General features: G+C 35.6%; 2 protein-coding genes across 5 annotated transcripts; both read right to left on the bottom strand.

Annotated features, from left to right (window-relative positions):
- Positions 1–468: 468 nt before the first annotated feature.
- Positions 469–2850, bottom strand: LOC145239559 (cysteine-rich secretory protein LCCL domain-containing 2-like). The gene is made up of 6 exons (XM_080102914.1): positions 2169–2850; positions 1812–1979; positions 1627–1747; positions 1295–1457; positions 1026–1145; positions 469–846 (listed from the first exon to the last, which is right to left on the bottom strand). Exons 3-6 carry the CDS (start codon positions 1678–1680, stop codon positions 635–637), a joined length of 549 nt encoding a protein of 182 aa, XP_079959040.1. The 5' UTR covers positions 1681–1747; positions 1812–1979; positions 2169–2850; the 3' UTR covers positions 469–634.
- A 107-nt stretch (positions 2851–2957) lies between these two features.
- LOC145239554 (uncharacterized) lies at positions 2958–17184 on the bottom strand. 4 transcript variants are annotated; one of them, XM_080102902.1, is made up of 39 exons: positions 17125–17184; positions 16857–17024; positions 16670–16789; positions 16408–16575; positions 16227–16346; positions 15795–15968; positions 15607–15726; positions 15349–15516; positions 15162–15281; positions 14900–15067; positions 14719–14838; positions 14288–14461; positions 14100–14219; positions 13841–14008; positions 13654–13773; positions 13392–13559; positions 13212–13331; positions 12779–12952; positions 12591–12710; positions 12333–12500; positions 12146–12265; positions 11884–12051; positions 11702–11821; positions 11271–11444; positions 9007–9126; positions 8752–8919; positions 8476–8595; positions 7305–7472; positions 6998–7117; positions 6550–6717; positions 6342–6461; positions 5921–6088; positions 5648–5767; positions 5172–5339; positions 4971–5090; positions 4212–4379; positions 3948–4067; positions 3414–3581; positions 2958–3166 (listed from the first exon to the last, which is right to left on the bottom strand). In XM_080102902.1, exons 2-39 carry the CDS (start codon positions 16972–16974, stop codon positions 3036–3038), a joined length of 5457 nt encoding a protein of 1818 aa, XP_079959028.1. In that variant the 5' UTR covers positions 16975–17024; positions 17125–17184; the 3' UTR covers positions 2958–3035. The 4 variants fall into 4 exon arrangements, with proteins under 4 accessions (XP_079959028.1, XP_079959029.1, XP_079959030.1 ...); XM_080102903.1 differs by lacking the exon at positions 2958–3166 and having other exon boundaries at positions 3494–3619; XM_080102904.1 differs by lacking the exon at positions 2958–3166 and having other exon boundaries at positions 3552–3655.
- Between the last annotated feature and the right edge of the window lie 1986 nt (positions 17185–19170).

Genomic DNA, 19170 nt, shown 5'->3' with positions numbered 1-19170 from the left:
AAAAGGTTGCTCGCACGCATTTGAAACCTAATATCTCAAAAATGTTGGGAACTGAAATTGCCAAAGGCGATTTCAATACTCACTGAACGCCAAAGATGCACATATTTTCACTTAACCACAGAGGCCAACATTGGGACAATTCAATAAATAGGCTGTTGCTGCCAGGCATAGTATCAAGTCTATAGAGCTCTTCTGGCAAAAGTATTTTTATTCCGACGTTTCGACGTCCTATACAGGTCGTCTTCATCAGGGTAAATAACACTGAATGCGACTGGAACAGTGCACGATAAATAAAGGAAAAAAGAATGAAACGCAAGCACGTCACAACGCAACGAAAACACCGCGCGATAACGAATGATTGGGCCTCTAATCTTTGAGCAGGTGCCTGTAGCACGCTGAAAGCATCACGTCTGTTTTGATGTTCATTGTGTTGCCCCGTTGGTGAATATTCCATGACTCAAGAAGCCTGACTACAGGAAAAGACTATTTCTTGAGTCATGGAATATTCACCAACGGGGCAACACAATGAACATCAAAACAAAAAGTTGATTTTACGCCCTTATGTGGTATATGTGGTTATGTTATGCAGTTTATTTGCTAATGGGCTTCCTATTCCTCCTAATTTCCTAACACACTAGGTCTGGAGTGAATTTGCGTGTAAAATCCATATTAACTCGCCTGTAATTCGTCCATTATGTATAGCAGCAGCACATATATAAGAATCATCCGTGTAGATGTCAGTTCCCCTCAAACGCTTTGTGGTGTCTTGGCATCCAGGAGGGCATCGGAATCGAACAAAATCTTTTCCATTGAAGTTCAACTGGTCCGCTTGCTTAATGCAAGGGTCTGGAACAAAGCTTACTTTGGGGCGTGCAAACAGAAAAATGTTCGGTAAAATAAACCGACAAAAGTAAAATTAATTTAACGGCGTTTAGGACAATACATTATGTAACTTTTTGTTAATTAGTTTTTAAACCAAAGTTATTCGAACTAAGCAATAAAGTAAACCACGTTTTATGACATACTGTCAAAAGCGAAAGATCCGCGCCAGCTTCCATACAACTTGCTTTTGATCCCATTTCGATAACTTCCAGTGTATGATTTTAGTCCTCCCAAATCGTAAACAAGAAACCTTCCTCCAGAATCTAACATAATACACGTGTGAATTAACTTTTGAAAAGAAAACTTGAAGAATATTAATTATTTATGTAAGTTTTAAGGAACATGTTTGGTTGCTATGTCATGTCTCTGAAGTGATATTCAGTTTACGCTGTACCAGACCAATAATTTTTACTTTTAATACGTCCAGCGTGAATAGCGGCAGCGCAAATTTGAGAATCAGCTGTGTAAATGTCAGTTCCCGCGTGTTGATGTTGCTTGGCAACCAGCGGGACACACAAACGGGATAGAACTTCTTCCACCAAACGCCAACCGATCCGCTTGCTTTGTACACAAATCTTCCAAGAAAAAGTCCAGTTACAGATAGGAAATAAAAGTAAATACTGATTATTATTTGAATTAATAATTGCAAAATATTTTTTTGATGTATCGATCTGCAATATCAGTATCCAAAAGTGTATTCAGTGTTTTGTAATTTTATTAAACACATCGCTAGTTAGAACTAACCTCCAACCGCAAAAGATCGGGGCCAAGGTCCATACGACCTGCTTTCAATCCCATTTTGTTTGATGCTCAAATAACTCTTAAGTCCAGCTAAAAAAACTGACGACAACCGGCCCTCCAAGGTCTAAAAACAATGATAAAAACATTTCATAGTAGTTTTGCATGTACACTCTTTATTTAGGTCTTACCTGTGATTACCCCATCATGAATAGCTGCAGCACAAATGTAGGAATCATCTGTGTAAATTCCAGTTCCCCAAATACGCGATGATACTTCTTTGCAACCGGGAGGACAAATAAATTTAAAGGCAGTTTTGCCCGCCAATTTGAACTGATTAGGTTGACGCAGACATTGAGCTGTAAAACAGTTACGACATTGGCAAATGATTTTTAAAATGATAATGCAAACAATTCAAGCGTCCAAACTTTTTAGCTTCTTTGGCAACTTTAGATAGAATAGTTTGTAGACATGTTCACAACTTGGTTTGAAATAATTAACAGGCTAATGCATAATCACAAACAGCATTTTTTTCACACTCTGCATACCTTTTGTTGGCTTCGATGGTTTTGTTGAGATAGAAATAGTGTTAGCACCGACCAAAATAAACAGCAGCAAATATAACGACAACATAGTTAAACAAGGCTTTGAAAAACGTACTTTTTACTTGTTACTTTTGTTCTGGTATATTCACACACGCGATGTGGACATAGGCACAGGGCATTCGCGAATGGAAATCCCCGAAAATTTAACTGTAAATCAACCTATATCATATAAGCTGCCTGATGATAATTTGCGCTTAAATATATATGACTTCAGTTAGTCTTTTGATTGGTCCACTTAGGTGTTAAAGCTCAAAGACAGGAGCACGTGGGACAAAATCTCGCACTTCCCATGGCGACGGACGTGGCTCGTTTCAAAGTTCAGGTATGTAGGTTACTGGAACGTCGTTAGTCGCAGGATGGTTTTAGATTTTAATATCATGGACTAATAACTGATACATTAGACATTTGGACCGGCAACGTCGTGACCTAAGAGTTCTAAGTCTGACAAACTAGAGGCCAATTATCCAGAGCTGTTTTGCTGCATAAAGCAACTTTTAGTTACAAAATAATATTTTTTCCTACACATTTCAGTTACTCTTTCCATCAAACTACTAAGTTTTTCCATCAAACTACTAAGTTTAACCTTTAGAATTGGATACGGAAGGTACTACATTCAACTGCGTGCTGCAAAATCTCTCTATTTCCCTGTGTGCATAAACCCTCGTTAAAAACCCTGCCTTAAATAGAAGTTTGCTGTTACATGTAATTATTTCTTCAAATCGAACAACACAATGATGATGCGAGATTATATTGGCAATTAGAAACTTGTTTTAGAGTGAAAACAACACGTAGTTGTTGCGATGGTTGATTTTACTTCTTCGTAACCCTGAAAGACCGTGGCCAGGAACCATAGGAGTTGGAAGTGATTCCAATCCGAGTGGAACTGGTGTAACTACTTTGTGGCCCAGTTTTTGTCACAAAAACCACTCCACCTGATGAATCTGTGATACAAGATATTTGGTATTAACAGTCGTTAAAGAAAAGAACATATACAAGTTCAATAAAAGTTGTCAAACAAACCATATGCCAACGATGCAAAAACGAAACGAAGTATGTTTTAGACACAAAACCTCAAGTCGATCTAAACGGTAGATCTCAACGAAGCTATGTTCAAACGCATTCTCGCATTTGATAATCATTTTTTGAATACTTATCACCCCAGGAAAATGTGTAAAATTTCTCAGTTACCTGTGATAACAATACTATGTAAAGCAGCGGCACAAATATAAGAGTCATCTGTGTAGATGTCAGTTCCCCACAAACGAGATGTTGTATCTTGACAACCCGGTGGACACTGAAAAATCGCTGAATCATCTTCCCCAAACTCTAGTTGATTAGCTTGCTTGGGGCAGTAATCTGATAAGTAAACTCGTGGTCGTTTTTTTCTCTAGTCGCTGGTTAATAAAACAGAGTCAAGAAGAGCAATTTCTCTGTAGGTTTCCAACACAAAAAAACGACGATAATCATGTATTGTCTGGATTTTCAAAACTGGGTTTGGACGATAGAAATAAATAGTAATATTAAATACGGAATACGATATGTCACAATAACATACTGTATAAACTGTTATTAGATTTGAAAATCTTTAGCAATCTAGCAAGTTTTAAGGGTAAACAAAATAAGTGTTTGGACTGAAATATTACAGCAACTTTTTGTAACAACTGTTAAAACATCACACACAAAAATTAATGATCTTGTTACAGGGTAGTTTGGGATACTTACCTTCAAATGCGAAAGATCCCTGCCAGTTTCCATAAGATTTGCTAGAGATTCCATTTCGATTCTTCGCTAAATACGAGTTCAGTCCACCAAGTTTATAAATGATAAAACTTCCACCCAAATCTAAAAAATGAAACGCTTTGGCATAGGGTTCATAAAGCAGAAAATCACTTTTAATTGCAATAAGTGAATTATTTACATCGCACCTAAAAAGTGTACAGCATTGCAAGGCAGTACAAATCTTATGTTATCAAATACTTAGTTTACCTGTGATTCGTCCGTCATGTATAGCAGCTGCACAAATGTACGAGTCGTCGGTGTAAATAGCAGATCCCCAAACACGTGACGAAGTTGCCTGGCAACCGACGGGACATGAAAATGATATGGAACTTTCTCCATGGAGGTTCATCTGGTTGACTTGCTTCATACATACGTCTTTATAATAGTACATGTGCGTTACTCTTTTATGTATATATTTTTTTAATTGTCCAACCTAAACTAATTTTTTTATCGTGAATGCCCATTAGCAATTTTCTCGGGCATTCGCAGTCCAAATTGGAGCTACGACCCGCGAGACCGTAGCGGGAAAATCTAATATCAACTCTTATGTGCAAACAGAGAGTGTTGAAAATTGGATCTTTTTAGTAAGGGGTGTCCAACCTTTACCACGGTTTGGTTAAATACAAATAACAGTAGTTTAGCGGACCGCAAGTTGTATCGTGGAATACAGCGGACAAAATATTTTCATGAGACATTACATTTTGTACACAATGTAGTTCGTTTGTGTACGCTGGGTCGCGAGAGCCTATTGAGTTGCGAATTTTTTTAATTCGTGACGCAAAGTCATGCGTTGTAGTTGCGACATAATTTCATGTGTTTTCCTGTGTATAAAATATCGTTATCACTTCAAACCAGTTGGACACAATTAAGTTGAATCAAATTACGGGCGATATAATTCACTAAAAGATGAAGAAAACAATACGTCAAAAAATCAAAGCAGGCGACTCAACTTCGATCCAACTTTACCTCCCAAAGCGAATGAGCGGCTCCACGACCCATATGACTTGGCGGTTATCCCATTTTGAGTGCTGCTCAAATATGAAGACAAGCCACTGAGAATACTGACAGTAATGAGTCCACCAGAATCTGTACAAAAAGGAACCGAAAGTGCTTTCAATGAAAACAACCATAATTATAAAAAACCTTAGATGTTTTTACAAACCGAACCTGTGATTGTACCATCATGAATAGCTGCTGCACAAATGTAAGAATCGTCTGTGTAAATTCCAGTTCCCCAAACACGAGATGATGTTGCATTGCAACCAGCAGGGCAAGTGAATGATACTGAGGTTTCTCCATCAAAATCCAGCTGGTTGGGTTGTTTTAGACACAAATCTGCATTTGATATATATCGGTCGCCGTTATTTAAATTAAACATTACACTGAAGATGCAAACACTTTCCTGTGGTTTAAAAACATTGTTGTACCACAAGCGCATATGCAGTGAACGCAAAAAAATATATTTCTTTCATACAGCTAGACCTTCTTTCGACTAAGAATTATAAAGCAACATTAAACGTAAAGATTTCTTTCAGTGAGGTAAAAAATGTTCTCTCTAAAAATAAATACCTATTTTGTCAACATAAAATCTAAAAAAGTTAACAATTATATATTTCTTATTGGGAATATTTCTTTTTACCTACTTTCAAACGCAAACGACCCACTCCAATTTCCATACGATTTGCTTGTGATACCATTTTGATCACTAGAAGAGTAGGATTGAAGACCGCCAGATTTATAAATAGTAACAGTTCCTCCAGTGTCTATTATCCGAAATACAAAAATAAACAAAAATGTATAAAGCCTTTATGACAGCGCTTTTAATAACTGTGAGGGAGAATAATGACTATTTCCTTTTTAACTACAACATTTGTTAGCCAAGCTTGTTAACTGCATCAGTTATACAGCTTGTTTACCTGTAATGCGTCCATCATGTACAGCAGCAGCACAAATATAAGAATCGTCTGTGTAAACAGCAGTGCCCCAAAGACGTGACGAGGTTGCCTGGCACCCCGCGGGACAAGAAAACGAAAGAAAACCATTTCCGTGGAAGTCCATTTGGTTAACTTGTTTGGTGCAAACGTCTTTACAACAATGAATTCACATAAAGTTAAAAATCGGCGGAAAAACAAGGTGGCCGAGCGATGTGTCAATTAGTTTGGAATCGCATTCACCGGGTGTGTACTTTTCTAACTCAGGGGACAAATATAAATAATCTCGTTAAGCAGCAGGTCGCAACCTATTGTAGCGTATCAAGTACTGAGGGAAAAAAACATCCATTTTTGTCCCAACACTATTGAGTTGCAGTTACACAACAATTTGAAACCAGAAACTTACCTCCCAATGCGAATGAGCGGCTCCAAGACCCATACGACTTACTGGTAATTCCATTTTGGGTGCTGCTCAAATAAGAAGACAAGCCACTGAGAATACTTACAGTAATAAATCCACCAGAATCTGTGCGGTAAAAATGAAAGTGCTGATAATGAAATTGAAATCAAATATAATTAATGAAACAACCAATGCTGAGGTGCACAAATCAAACCTGTGATTGTACCATCATGAATGGCTGCTGCACAAATGTAAGAATCGTCTGTGTAAATTCCAGTTCCCCAAACACGAGATGATGTTGTATTGCAACCAGCAGGGCATGTGAATGATACTGAGGTTTGCCCATCAAAATCCAGCTGGTTGGGTTGTTTTAAACATAAATCTGCATTTCATATATATCGGTCGCCGTTATTTAAATTAAACATTACACTGAAGATGCAAACACTTTCCTGTGGTTTAAAATCACTGTTGCCTCACAAGTAAGTTCCTATTAATCATAGAGAAATATTTCTTTCATAGAGCTAGATTTAAAGTACCTTTTCACTAAGAATAATTAACCAACATAAAACGTAGAGATTTATATCAGTCATGTAACAACATACAACCTAAAAAAAGTATACTAGTGTATTTTTTCTGATTGATAATATTTATTTTTAACCCACTTTCAAACGCAAACGATCCACTCCAACTTCCATATGATTTGCTTATTATGCCATGTTGGTCACTAGACGTGTAAGATTGAAGACCACCGGATTTATAAATGCTGACAGCTCCTCCAGTGTCTTTCGAAAATACACAAAATAATTTAAGTACACAAAGCTTTTCGTTAAAATTCCCAAACAATAAACCTATTTTAACAGTGGTTGCGATAACTGTGAAGAAAGAACAATGACAATTTGATTTCTAATTAATATATTAAAGTGTTGATTCTTAACCACAGTGATACAGCTTGTTTCCCTCAAAGTTTACCTGTAATGCGTCCATCATGTACAGCAGCAGCACATATATAAGAATCGTCTGTGTAAACACCAGTGCCCCAAAGACGGGACGAGGTGGCCTGGCACCCGGCAGGACAAGAAAACGAAACAAAACTTTCGCCGTGGAAATTTAATTGGTTGGCTTGTTTGGTGCAGACGTCTTTGCAACAAGACATTCAAGTAAAATTAAAAATTGACAAAAGAAACGAGGTGACTAAGTAGTTTGGAAATTACTTTACAATCAGATGGACCAGGTGCGCATTATTATCACTTAACCATGACTTTTCTGTCATTGTGCCTTCCATATGGGAATGCTTGGGGTCCGGCTGATTCGGCATAATGCCTTCAATAGGTCTGGCGTAATGTGGTTTATAAACGAGTGTACCGTGATCACTGGTTTGCTATATATGTATTTTTATCTTTTGTCATTCCAGGGGCAAATATAAAAAGCCCAATTAGGCAACAAGATATTCAAATTTTATTCAAATTGGTAGATGAATCATGGTGACAAAGCAGTTCTAGGATTTAATAAAACGAGATTTATCAGGGGTGCGCAATTTTAGACATTTTAAATGCTTGAATATGAGTAGCCTAATTACGAAGTGGGCCGCACATATACATTCACAGCATAGCCAGAAACAAAATTTTGTTCGTACAAGCAGTGTTTTTTTAAGGTGTTTTGGGGGACCGATACGGTCCCCCAAATTTCTCCAGCGGTTTCTGCAGTAATTAGCTACATAAACGTAATACAGTTTATTAGCTTTAAGCAACATAGATCGATACTATAAGTCCTGTAATGTAAAATAGAAGTTAACACAAAATGTCAAGTAAACGCGAAAACTACAACTGAGGAAAGCAACACGAAAACGAGAGACTTTAAGCAGAACTATGGAATGTAATTAAACTGTGCAGGAATACAAATAACCCTTTAGGCAAAGAGTGAACAAAATACAGAGCGGAGCCCACGAGCGTAAATTGCTTGGTAGCTCGCTGCATTTTCTCAAAATTTGGACTTGCAAATATATGGCTATTTTTTGGCATTTAAATGAAACACTTGCGGCCTCTTAAAACTACTTAGCGGTCACCCAAACCAAACCTTAAAAAAAAACCTGCGTACAAGTTGGTTTATAGCTCAAACTTCAACGAAAAACATAAAAAAATACCTCCAAAAGTAAAAGAGCGACGCCAATTCCCATATGAGTTGCTGGTTATCTCATTTTGGGTGCTACTCAAGTATGAGTTTAAGCCACCAATTATACTCACAGTAACAGTTCCGCCAGCATCTATTGAAGAAAAGAAGTTTTGATACCACCACGAAAAGATTATAAAACTTTAGAATGAAAATAGTTGTCTAAAAAATCCATTACAGAAGCACAATCAACTTTAAAGGTGTAGACATATATATATATATATATTAACACGAACAATTATAAGACAACCTGTAATTTGACCATCATGTATGGCAGATGCACAAATGTAAGAATCATCTGTATATATTACTGTTCCCCAAACACGAGATGAAGTTGCAGAACAACCAGAAGGGCAGGTAAATGGCATCGAAGTCTCTCCATTAAAATTAAGTTGATTGGCTTGTTTCAAGCAAACATCTAAATTTAAAATAAGAGTTTTATAGTATTAAAACAAGGCATACAAGGCACAGAGATGTATGAACATAAAAAACAGTGTTTCCTTACTTTCAAAAATAAAAGATCCACTCCAGTTTCCATAAGATTTAGTCTCAATTCCATTTTGATCACTTCCAGTATATGACACAAGACCCGGATATTTAAACACAGTTATACTTCCGCCAGAATCTAAAAATTAATCAACTGATATATATTCAAGACTGTAAAGGAGACTGACCAGGCAAATATTCTAAACACTAAATGTTGTTGTCAATTAAAAATACATCATTCAGCTTGTTTAGACATCTCTCCTTCAAGGGCATATGATAAAAATTTATCTGATTTCAATTGGTGTATTTAGAGCAGGGGTCACCAAACTACAACCCACGGGCCAGATCCAGCTAGCGAGGTCATTTCATCCGGCCAACGACCACATTTTTTTGGTTTGCCAAATCGTATTGATAACTTTATAACAATAAAAAACTAGAAGGCTGACTTAGCACATATTACCATTGCACATACACTGTGACCTATTTCTTAACATATATTTACATCGGACACTTATTTTATACTGGGTCCCATATTATCCACTGTCTTTTATAACCTTAGTTGTTTCCGCAAGCAGAAACTCATGGGTCCCCACACATGCAAAGTTGTAAATAATGCATTTCAAGAGATAACAATGAGAAAGTTTGGCATTGTATCGTCAAACACAGTGATCGGTACTGTGCATAAATAAATATGTTATATGGAGAAAATACTATTTAAATTCATTCCATTCATACATGTTTGAAGGTTTTTCTATTTTATGACTATCTCAGAAAAAAGTGTTAAATAGTGAGAAAATAGGTTAAAACACAACAATCAGCTTCTATTAATGGTAAATTGTACATGACTGTAGGAGTCTAGTGGATTAAATGATAGGTACTACAGTGTTTAAGACAACATTCTACACCTATAAATGGCACACTCTACAAGCTATGTAATTTTCATTCAATTCTGACATTGTTTACAAAATGGACCCATTTTGGCGGGCTAGTGGGGTAAATGTTTGGGCGACAGGGTTGAACATAACAAACAACAACTATAAATAGCACACTCTATAAGCTGTCCAAATTTCATCAAATTCGGACAATGTTTAAAAAATTCACCCTTTTTAGGGGGCTACAGGGGTAAATATTGGGGTTATAGGGTTAAACAAAACAATTGACACCTAGAAATGACAAATTCTGCAAGTATTTCAAATTTCACTAAATTCCGACACCGTTTGAAAAACTCACTCATTTTAGGGGGTCAGTGGGATAACTGATGCGGTTTAACACTCAAAAGTATAAAATATGAAACCACGATGACCTAATTAACAGTCATGTAAAATTGTATTCAAATCCAACAATGTTTAAAATTCTAACCACTAGAGGTGTTATTGACAACATTTGTCAACGCTTCTGACGTCATAAGGCTTTTAATACCCCTCTGACTGGCATGTGCAAAAACGTCCACCAAGTAATTCACAAACACAAGTACCATATGTACTGGTGCCTTTATTATACCAATACAGAAATCTATCGTTTGTGGTGCGCAGCAACATACAAAAACGTTTTACACTTTGGAGTCTAGCGGGGTACATATTGGGGTAATCAAGTCAAACAAAGCAAATGGCACATCTGCATAAATATATCTACCATCTGCGAAAGTTTCATCCAAATTCACCAAACATTTCATGCCAAAAGTGCATGGACAAACTTCACCAGAGAAAAAAGAAAAAAAAAGAAAAACTGAGGAAAATCAAGATGTGTCCCCTTCAGGGAAGGGGACCCATAATTAATCTATTCCTTACGAAAGGTTTCGTTTCGCGATATGTTGAATTAATATTAGCTAGTTTTATACGATTAAAATGCCCAGGATTGATCCAAAGCCTGTTTGTTACGGCACAAACAAGACTACAAGTGTTAATTGTGCGCAAACATTTGCCTTATTTTGTTACTTGTGACATAACACACAAGCATTGCTCGCTAGATGAGACTAACAATACAATTTAACAGTCGCATTATCAGATTTTAAATAGGATTGTAGAAAGAACATACCTTGGCACTCATGTAGAAATCGCCTCGCGGGCTAAGTTTGGAAAGATGGCATTAGGGCATGTAAACTATGTGGCCCACGCCATACATTATTAAACTTATCCAGCCCACAGTGAAAAAAGTTTGGTGACCCCTGATTTAGAGGAAAGGTACGATTTTGCGTACTGTATGTCAAGTACGCCTCAAGTACGGTACAGTAGTATGTTACGGCCTGGAAGCACAACTTTACAAATAAACTGATAGAAACAATACCTGAAATTTGTCCATCGTGTATAGCTGCTGCACAAATGTAAGAATCGTCTGTATAAATTCCTGTTCCCCAAACACGAGATGATGTTCCAGCACAACCAGAGGGACATGTGAAGGATACAGAACTTTCCCCATCATACTCAAGCTGATTTGCTTGCTTTTTGCAAGGATTAGAATCTGAAAATTAGATTTAAATACTTTAACAAAAAAAACTATAATTTGAAGCAATTTTTACATCCATTGAGTAACAATTAAATTTAATGATTTTCTACATTGCCAAAAAAATTAAACTGGACATAAACAAAAAAATTATCGTGATTCAAAGAAAGTCGATGAAATCTGGCTTACATTTAAAAAATAAGAATTATCAAACACAGAATAATACAGAAGACAGATGCACACACAAACGAACAAAATAAAATGTCATCAACAACCTTCGAATGAAAATGATCTTGGCCAGCTTGCATAAGATTTGCTTGTTATTCCATTCTGAGTGCTACTGACATACGAATTTAATCCAGGATACAAGTAAATAGTGACAGATTCACCAGAATCTAAAAAAATCAGGAATGTAAAAAATGGAAAAATGTGCTAAAAAAATGAGTTTCTATTTTACCAGTGATTGCACCATCATGAATGGCTGCTGCACAAATGTAAGAATCATCTGTGTAAATTCCAGTTCCCCACACACGAGATGATGTTCCAGCACAACCAACAGGACATGTAAATGATATTGATGTTTCCCCATTAAAATCAAGTTGATTGACGTGTTTTTCACAGAAGTCTGAATTCATAGAGATTGTAGAAAAGATATAAAATAACCACAAGCAAAATATGTGTAGTTTGCTTTTAACTACATATTTTCTTTACTTATTTACTTTCAAATGTGAAGGACCCAGTCCAGCTTGCATAAGATTTACTCTCTATTCCATTCTGATCACTTCCGGTATATGATGAAAGTCCAGGATATTTGTACACGGTAACAATTCCCCCTTCATCTAAGCAAAAAAAATTAATGACTTAAAAACACAAAAATGTGTTATAAATATAAAAATAACTGATTACCACCAATTTGACCATCATGTATGGCAGATGCACAAATGTAAGAATCGTCTGTGTAAATTTCTGTTCCCCAAACACGAGATGAAGATGCAGAGCAACCAGAAGGGCAAGTAAATGACATTGAAGTTTCTCCATTAAAATTAAGTTGATTGGCTTGTTTCAAGCAAACATCTAATTTAAATTAATAATTTCATGCATCAATGCAGGCATAGTTGTGAGGTGTATAAACTAAAAAATGTAATAAAAACAGGGTTTGCTTACTTTCAAAAATAAAGGATCCACTCCAGTTTCCATAAGATTTACTTTCAATTCCATTTTGATCACTTCCAGTATATGATGAAAGACCAGAATATTTGAACACAGTTATACTTCCTCCTGAATCTAAAAATAAATCAACTGATAGTTGTAATGGAAGTGCAACATTACAGATAAACTGATATAAACATTACCTGAAATTTGTCCATCATGTATGGCTGCTGCACATATGTAAGAATCGTCTGTATAAATTCCTGTTCCCCAAACACGAGATGATGTTCCAGCACAACCAGAAGGACATGTGAAGGATACAGAACTTTCCCCATCATACTCAAGCTGATTTGCTTGCTTTTTGCAAGGATTAGACTCTGAAAATTAGATTTAAATACTTTAACAAAAAAAAAACTACAATTTGAAGCAATTTTTACATGCATCGAGTAACAATTAAATTTAATGATTTTCTACATTGCCAAAAAAATTAAACTGGACATAAACAAAAAAATTATCGTTATTCAAAGAAAGTCGATGAAATCTGGCTTACATTTAAAAAATAAGAATTATCAAACACAGAAAAATACAGAAGACAGATGCACACACAAACGAACAAAATAAAATGTCATCAACAACCTTCGAATGAAAAAGATCTTGGCCAGCTTGCATAAGATTTGCTTGTTATTCCATTCTGAGTGCTACTGACATACGAATTTAATCCAGGATACAAGTAAATAGTGACAGATTCACCAGAACCTAAAAAAATCAGGAATGTAAAAAATGGAAAAATGTGCTAAAAATGAGTTTCTAGTTTACCAGTGATTGCACCATCATGAATGGCTGCTGCACAAATGTAAGAATCATCTGTGTAAATTCCAGTTCCCCACACACGAGATGATGTTCCAGCACAACCAACAGGACATGTAAATGATATTGATGTTTCCCCATCAAAATCAAGTTGATTGACTTGTTTCTCACAGAAGTCTGAATTCATAGAGATTGTAGAAAAGATATAAAATAACCACAAGCAAAATATGTGTAGTTTGCTTTTAACTACATATTTTCTTTACTTATTTACTTTCAAATGTGAAGGACCCAGTCCAGCTTGCATAAGATTTACTCTCTATTCCATTCTGATCACTTCCGGTATATGATGAAAGTCCAGGATATTTGTACACGGTAACAATTCCCCCTTCATCTAAGCAAAAAAAATTAATGACTTAAAAACACAAAAATGTGTTATAAATATAAAAATAACTGATTACCACCAATTTGACCATCATGTAAGGCAGATGCACAAATGTAAGAATCATCTGTGTAAATTTCTGTTCCCCAAACACGAGATGAAGATGCAGAGCAACCAGAAGGGCAAGTAAATGACATTGAAGTTTCTCCATTGAAATTAAGTTGATTGGCTTGTTTCAAGCAAACATCTAATTTAAATTAATAATTTCAATGCATCAATGCAGGCATAGTTGTGAGGTGTATAAACTAAAAAATGTAATAAAAACAGGGTTTGCTTACTTTCAAAAATAAAGGATCCACTCCAGTTTCCATAAGATTTACTTTCAATTCCATTTTGATCACTTCCAGTATATGATGAAAGACCAGAATATTTGAACACAGTTATACTTCCTCCTGAATCTAAAAATAAACCAACTTATAGTTGTAATGGAAGTGCAACATTACAGATAAACTGATAGAAACAATACCTGAAATTTGTCCATTGTGTATAGCTGCTGCACAAATGTAAGAATCGTCTGTATAAATTCCTGTTCCCCAAACACGAGATGATGTTCCAGCACAACCAGAAGGACATGTGAAGGATACAGAACTTTCCCCATCATACTCAAGCTGATTTGCTTGCTTTTTGCAAGGACTAGAATCTGAAAATTAGATTTAAATACTTTAACAAAAAAAACTACAATTTGCAGCAATTTTTACATGCATTGAGTAACAATTAAATTTAATGATTTTCTACATTGCCAAAAAAATTAAACTGGAAATAAACAAAAAAATTATCATTATTCAAAGAAAGTCGATGAAATCTGGCTTACATTTAAAAAATAAGAATTATCAAACACAGAAAAATACAGAAGACAGATGCACACACAAACGAACAAAATAAAATGTCATCAACAACCTTGGAATGAAAATGATCTTGGCCAGCTTGCATAAGATTTGCTTGTTATTCCATTCTGAGTGCTACTGACATACGAATTTAATCCAGGATACAAGTAAATAGTGACAGATTCACCAGAATCTAAAAAATCAGGAATGTAAAAAATGGAAAAATGTGCTAAAAAAATGAGTTTCTATTTTACCAGTGATTGCACCATCATGAATGGCTGCTGCACAAATGTAAGAATCATCTGTGTAAATTCCAGTTCCCCACACACGAGATGATGTTCCAGCACAACCAACAGGACATGTAAATGATATTGATGTTTCCCCATCAAAATCAAGTTGATTGACTTGTTTTTCACAGAAGTCTGAATTTATAGAGATTGTAGAAAAGATATAAAATAACCACAAGCAAAATATGTGTAGTTTGCTTTTAACTACATATTTTCTTTACTTATTTACTTTCAAATGTGAAGGATCCAGTCCAGCTTGCATAAGATTTACTCTCTATTCCATTCTGATCACTTCCGGTATATGATGAAAGTCCAGGATATTTGTACACGGTAACAATTCCCCCTTCATCTAAGCAAAAAAAATTAATGACTTAAAAACACAAAAATGTGTTATAAATATAAAAATAACTGATTACCACCAATTTGACCATCATGTATGGCAGATGCACAAATGTAAGAATCGTCTGTGTAAATTTCTGTTCCCCAAACACGAGATGAAGATGCAGAGCAACCAGAAGGGCAAGTAAATGACATTGAAGTTTCTCCATTAAAATTAAGTTGATTGGCTTGTTTCAAGCAAACATCTAATTTAAATTAATAATTTCATGCATCAATGCAGGCATAGTTGTGAGGTGTATAAACTAAAAAATGTAATAAAAACAGGGTTTGCTTACTTTCAAAAATAAAGGATCCACTCCAGTTTCCATAAGATTTACTTTCAATTCCATTTTGATCACTTCCAGTATATGATGAAAGACCAGAATATTTGAACACAGTTATACTTCCTCCTGAATCTAAAAATAAATCAACTGATAGTTGTAATGGAAGTGCAACATTACAGATAAACTGATAGAAACATTACCTGAAATTTGTCCATCATGTATGGCTGCTGCACATATGTAAGAATCGTCTGTATAAATTCCTGTTCCCCAAACACGAGATGATGTTCCAGCACAACCAGAAGGACATGTGAAGGATACAGAACTTTCCCCATCATACTCAAGGTGATTTGCTTGCTTTTTGCAAGGACTAGAATCTGAAAATTAGATTTAAATACTTTAACAAAAAAAAACTACAATTTGAAGCAATTTTTACATCCATTGAGTAACAATTAAATTTAATGATTTTCTACATTGCCAAAAAAATTAAACTGGACATAAACAAAAAAATTATCGTTATTCAAAGAAAGTCGATGAAATCTGGCTTACATTTAAAAAATAAGAATTATCAAACACAGAAAAATACAGAAGACAGATGCACACACAAACGAACAAAATAAAATGTCATCAACAACCTTGGAATGAAAATGATCTTGGCCAGCTTGCATAAGATTTGCTTGTTATTCCATTCTGAGTGCTACTGACATACGAATTTAATCCAGGATACAAGTAAATAGTGACAGATTCGCCAGAATCTAAAAAAATCAGGAATGTAAAAAATGGAAAAATGTGCTAAAAAATGAGTTTCTATTTTACCAGTGATTGCACCATCATGAATGGCTGCTGCACAAATGTACGAATCATCTGTGTAAATCCTAGTTCCCCACACACGAGATGATGTTCCAGCACAACCAACAGGACATGTAAATAATATTGATGTTTCCCCATCAAAATCAAGTTGATTGACTTGTTTCTCACAGAAGTCTGAATTCATAGAGATTGTAGAAAAGATATAAAATAACCACAAGCAAAATATGTGTAGTTTGCTTTTAACTACATATTTTCTTTACTTATTTACTTTCAAATGTGAAGGATCCAGTCCAGCTTGCATAAGATTTACTCTCTATTCCATTCTGATCACTTCCGGTATATGATGAAAGTCCAGGATATTTGTACACGGTAACAATTCCCCCTTCATCTAAGCAAAAAAAATTAATGACTTAAAAACACAAAAATGTGTTTCAAATATAAAAATAACTGATTACCACCAATTTGACCATCATGTATGGCAGATGCACAAATGTAAGAATCGTCTGTGTAAATTTCTGTTCCCCAAACACGAGATGAAGATGTAAAGCAACCAGAAGGACAAGTAAATGACATTGAAGTTTCTCCATTAAAATTTAGTTGATTGACCTGCTTCTCGCAAAAATCTGTGTTATGTCAGAAACATTAGAGATAATTCGTACAGAAACTTTTTCAATACTGCAAATTTAGTATGGTTTTCCTAGTCTTTTGAACATGTTCTCTTACTTTTGAAGGTAAACGATCCACTCCAACTTCCATAAGATTTACTCTCTATCCCATGCTGGTCATTTGCAGTATATGATGAAAGTCCAGGATATTTGTACACTGTAACACTTCCACCTAAACCTAAAAAAGAATTGCATTACACAAAGTTTACATTAATAAAACTGAGCTGACATGCAACACTTCGAACAGGACAAGAACTTCACACGTATTTGCATAACGTCACAAGGTTTCAGGCTAATTTAATTTGGCGGAAAATCTTGTTGTTGGCATTCGTTTGAAAAATGCTTTGTGTCGTATTCGTATTTGATTTGTGCTATGATTTCCATTTAACATTGACAAATTTCAATTACCCAATGGTATTTTAATAGGTGTGTGACCATCAAACTTGTGTTGGTCCTTGGTCCACTCTTAAATTCATTATGCATATCCATCATGAATTCTTTTATTTCTTATCACATACTATATATCTAACATGAATTTCAATTTGTATTACAAAGATGCAATTACGTAACGGGTCACATTTTCAAAAATTGTGACCTTTGGTGCTCAATTCTATATTTTAATAGAATCATTAAAAGGCAACACGTTAATGATATGACAGAGAGGCAAAACATTTACAGGGTAAATAAGTCTCCAACAGGGAATTGGTTCTTTATTGCTCCGTTTGTAAGAGACGAAAAAAGGTCATTGTTCGCACATAATTTCAATATTGTTAAGTTCTGTTGGTGCCTGCTCTTGAAACATTCCCACAGAGGGAACACTTTTGCAAAGAAAAAAATATTTTTTAGTATTGACAAGAAACCTTTTCAGTTTCATAAATATGTTTAACTTGGACCTCGAGTGTTCGAAAAAAATTTGCGAAGGGACCGTTGTAACTAAAATTTCCAAAAAGTTTTAGAAACACTGGTGTAGTGTAACGATGAAAGCCGGGAATACTCCTGAAAAAAGACCTAAGTTTGTAACAGAGTTAGTATTGACCTCTGGTGAAGTAAGTTATGTAAAATAAACTGCTTCAGACAGTAAGTGTAGCATACGTGCGCTTCTGCAAGAAATTTTGCACTTACTCGTAGTTTGACCATCATGTATCGCAGCTGCACAAATGTATGAATCATCTGTGTAAATTTCAGTTCCCCACAAACGGGCTGTGGTCAGATGACAATCAGAAGGGCAGGTCACAGTGATGAAACTTAAACCATCGAATTCCAGCTGATTTGCTTGTATTTTACACGGGTCTTTAAAAAACAATAAATCTTTTTTATCCAATTCTGAACTGAAGTACAACCTTTTACAGTTAATATTTTTCGTAATCACGGGATGATTTTATTTGTAAGTTATGTGATCAAGCAGCAAGTTCGTTTCATTGAGAGGCTATGGTTTGCATACGACTTGCGTTAATCACTTACAAGCATGGGCGTCCGCAGCGGGGGGCAAGAGGGGGCGCGTGCCCCCCCCCCCCCCCCCTGGAAAAAATAAAAACGCAAACAGTCGCAAAATTCGCATCTTAAAACAAAACACCAAAAACATTCACACAGTGTTATACAAAAACTATTCCTGGAACTTAACTGAAGACGTCGTGGGTCTCCACCCCGTTTAACGCACCGAATACAAGCTGTAACTGTAACAGAACAGGATGAGGTTTTACAACAGATTAGATGAATTGAACATTATTACTTAACAATAGCTCGGTAACAAGCATATTATTACGTCATTGATGGATGTGTCAAAAAGCCATTACGTGATACCTTCACTGTGTCTGTTGTTACATCTGATAAGGTTCGTGTATGTAAATCCTACTTCCGTTAAAAATCGTTTGCCAACCTACCACATATTTCAGTAATAGTTAATATTGTGTTTATTGCACTACTTTGCTACATTGGGATTAGCAAGAAAGAATATCACTGTCAGATGATTTTTGTTCCGAAATACCGTTTATTGAACGGCCATGTGACGATAGTTTGCCCTCCCCTGTATTTTTTCCTGCGGACGCCCATGCTTACAAGCAGTCTAATAAGTCCAGACAACACGTACCCTGTTGGGGAAAGCCAT

This window comes from Phallusia mammillata, chromosome 7 (assembly GCF_965637545.1).
Source record: "Phallusia mammillata chromosome 7, kaPhaMamm4.hap1.1, whole genome shotgun sequence".
Classification (NCBI taxonomy): domain Eukaryota; kingdom Metazoa; phylum Chordata; class Ascidiacea; order Phlebobranchia; family Ascidiidae; genus Phallusia; species Phallusia mammillata.
Note: the sequence above shows the minus strand (reverse complement) of the source record. Positions and strands in the feature narration are given on the sequence as shown.

Bases quoted from the DNA above. Each gene is read 5' to 3' on its own strand.
- LOC145239559 (XM_080102914.1), bottom strand. From the start codon at position 1,680: ATGGGATTGAAAGCAGGTCGTATGGACCTTGGCCCCGATCTTTTGCGG. The intron at 1,458-1,626 runs GTTAGTTCTAAC...TTTTCTTGGAAG, and splicing joins CCGATCTTTTGCGGTTGGAG to ATTTGTGTACAAAGCAAGCG. The intron at 1,146-1,294 runs GTAAAAATTATT...GTATTATGTTAG, and splicing joins TCACGCTGGACGTATTAAAA to ATTCTGGAGGAAGGTTTCTT.
- LOC145239554 (XM_080102902.1), bottom strand. From the start codon at position 16,974: ATGTCATTTACTTGTCCTTCTGGTTGCTTTACATCTTCATCTCGTGTT. The intron at 15,282-15,348 runs GTAATCAGTTAT...TTTTTTGCTTAG, and splicing joins ACATGATGGTCAAATTGGTG to ATGAAGGGGGAATTGTTACC. The intron at 14,839-14,899 runs GTAAAATAGAAA...CTGATTTTTTAG, and splicing joins TCATGATGGTGCAATCACTG to ATTCTGGTGAATCTGTCACT.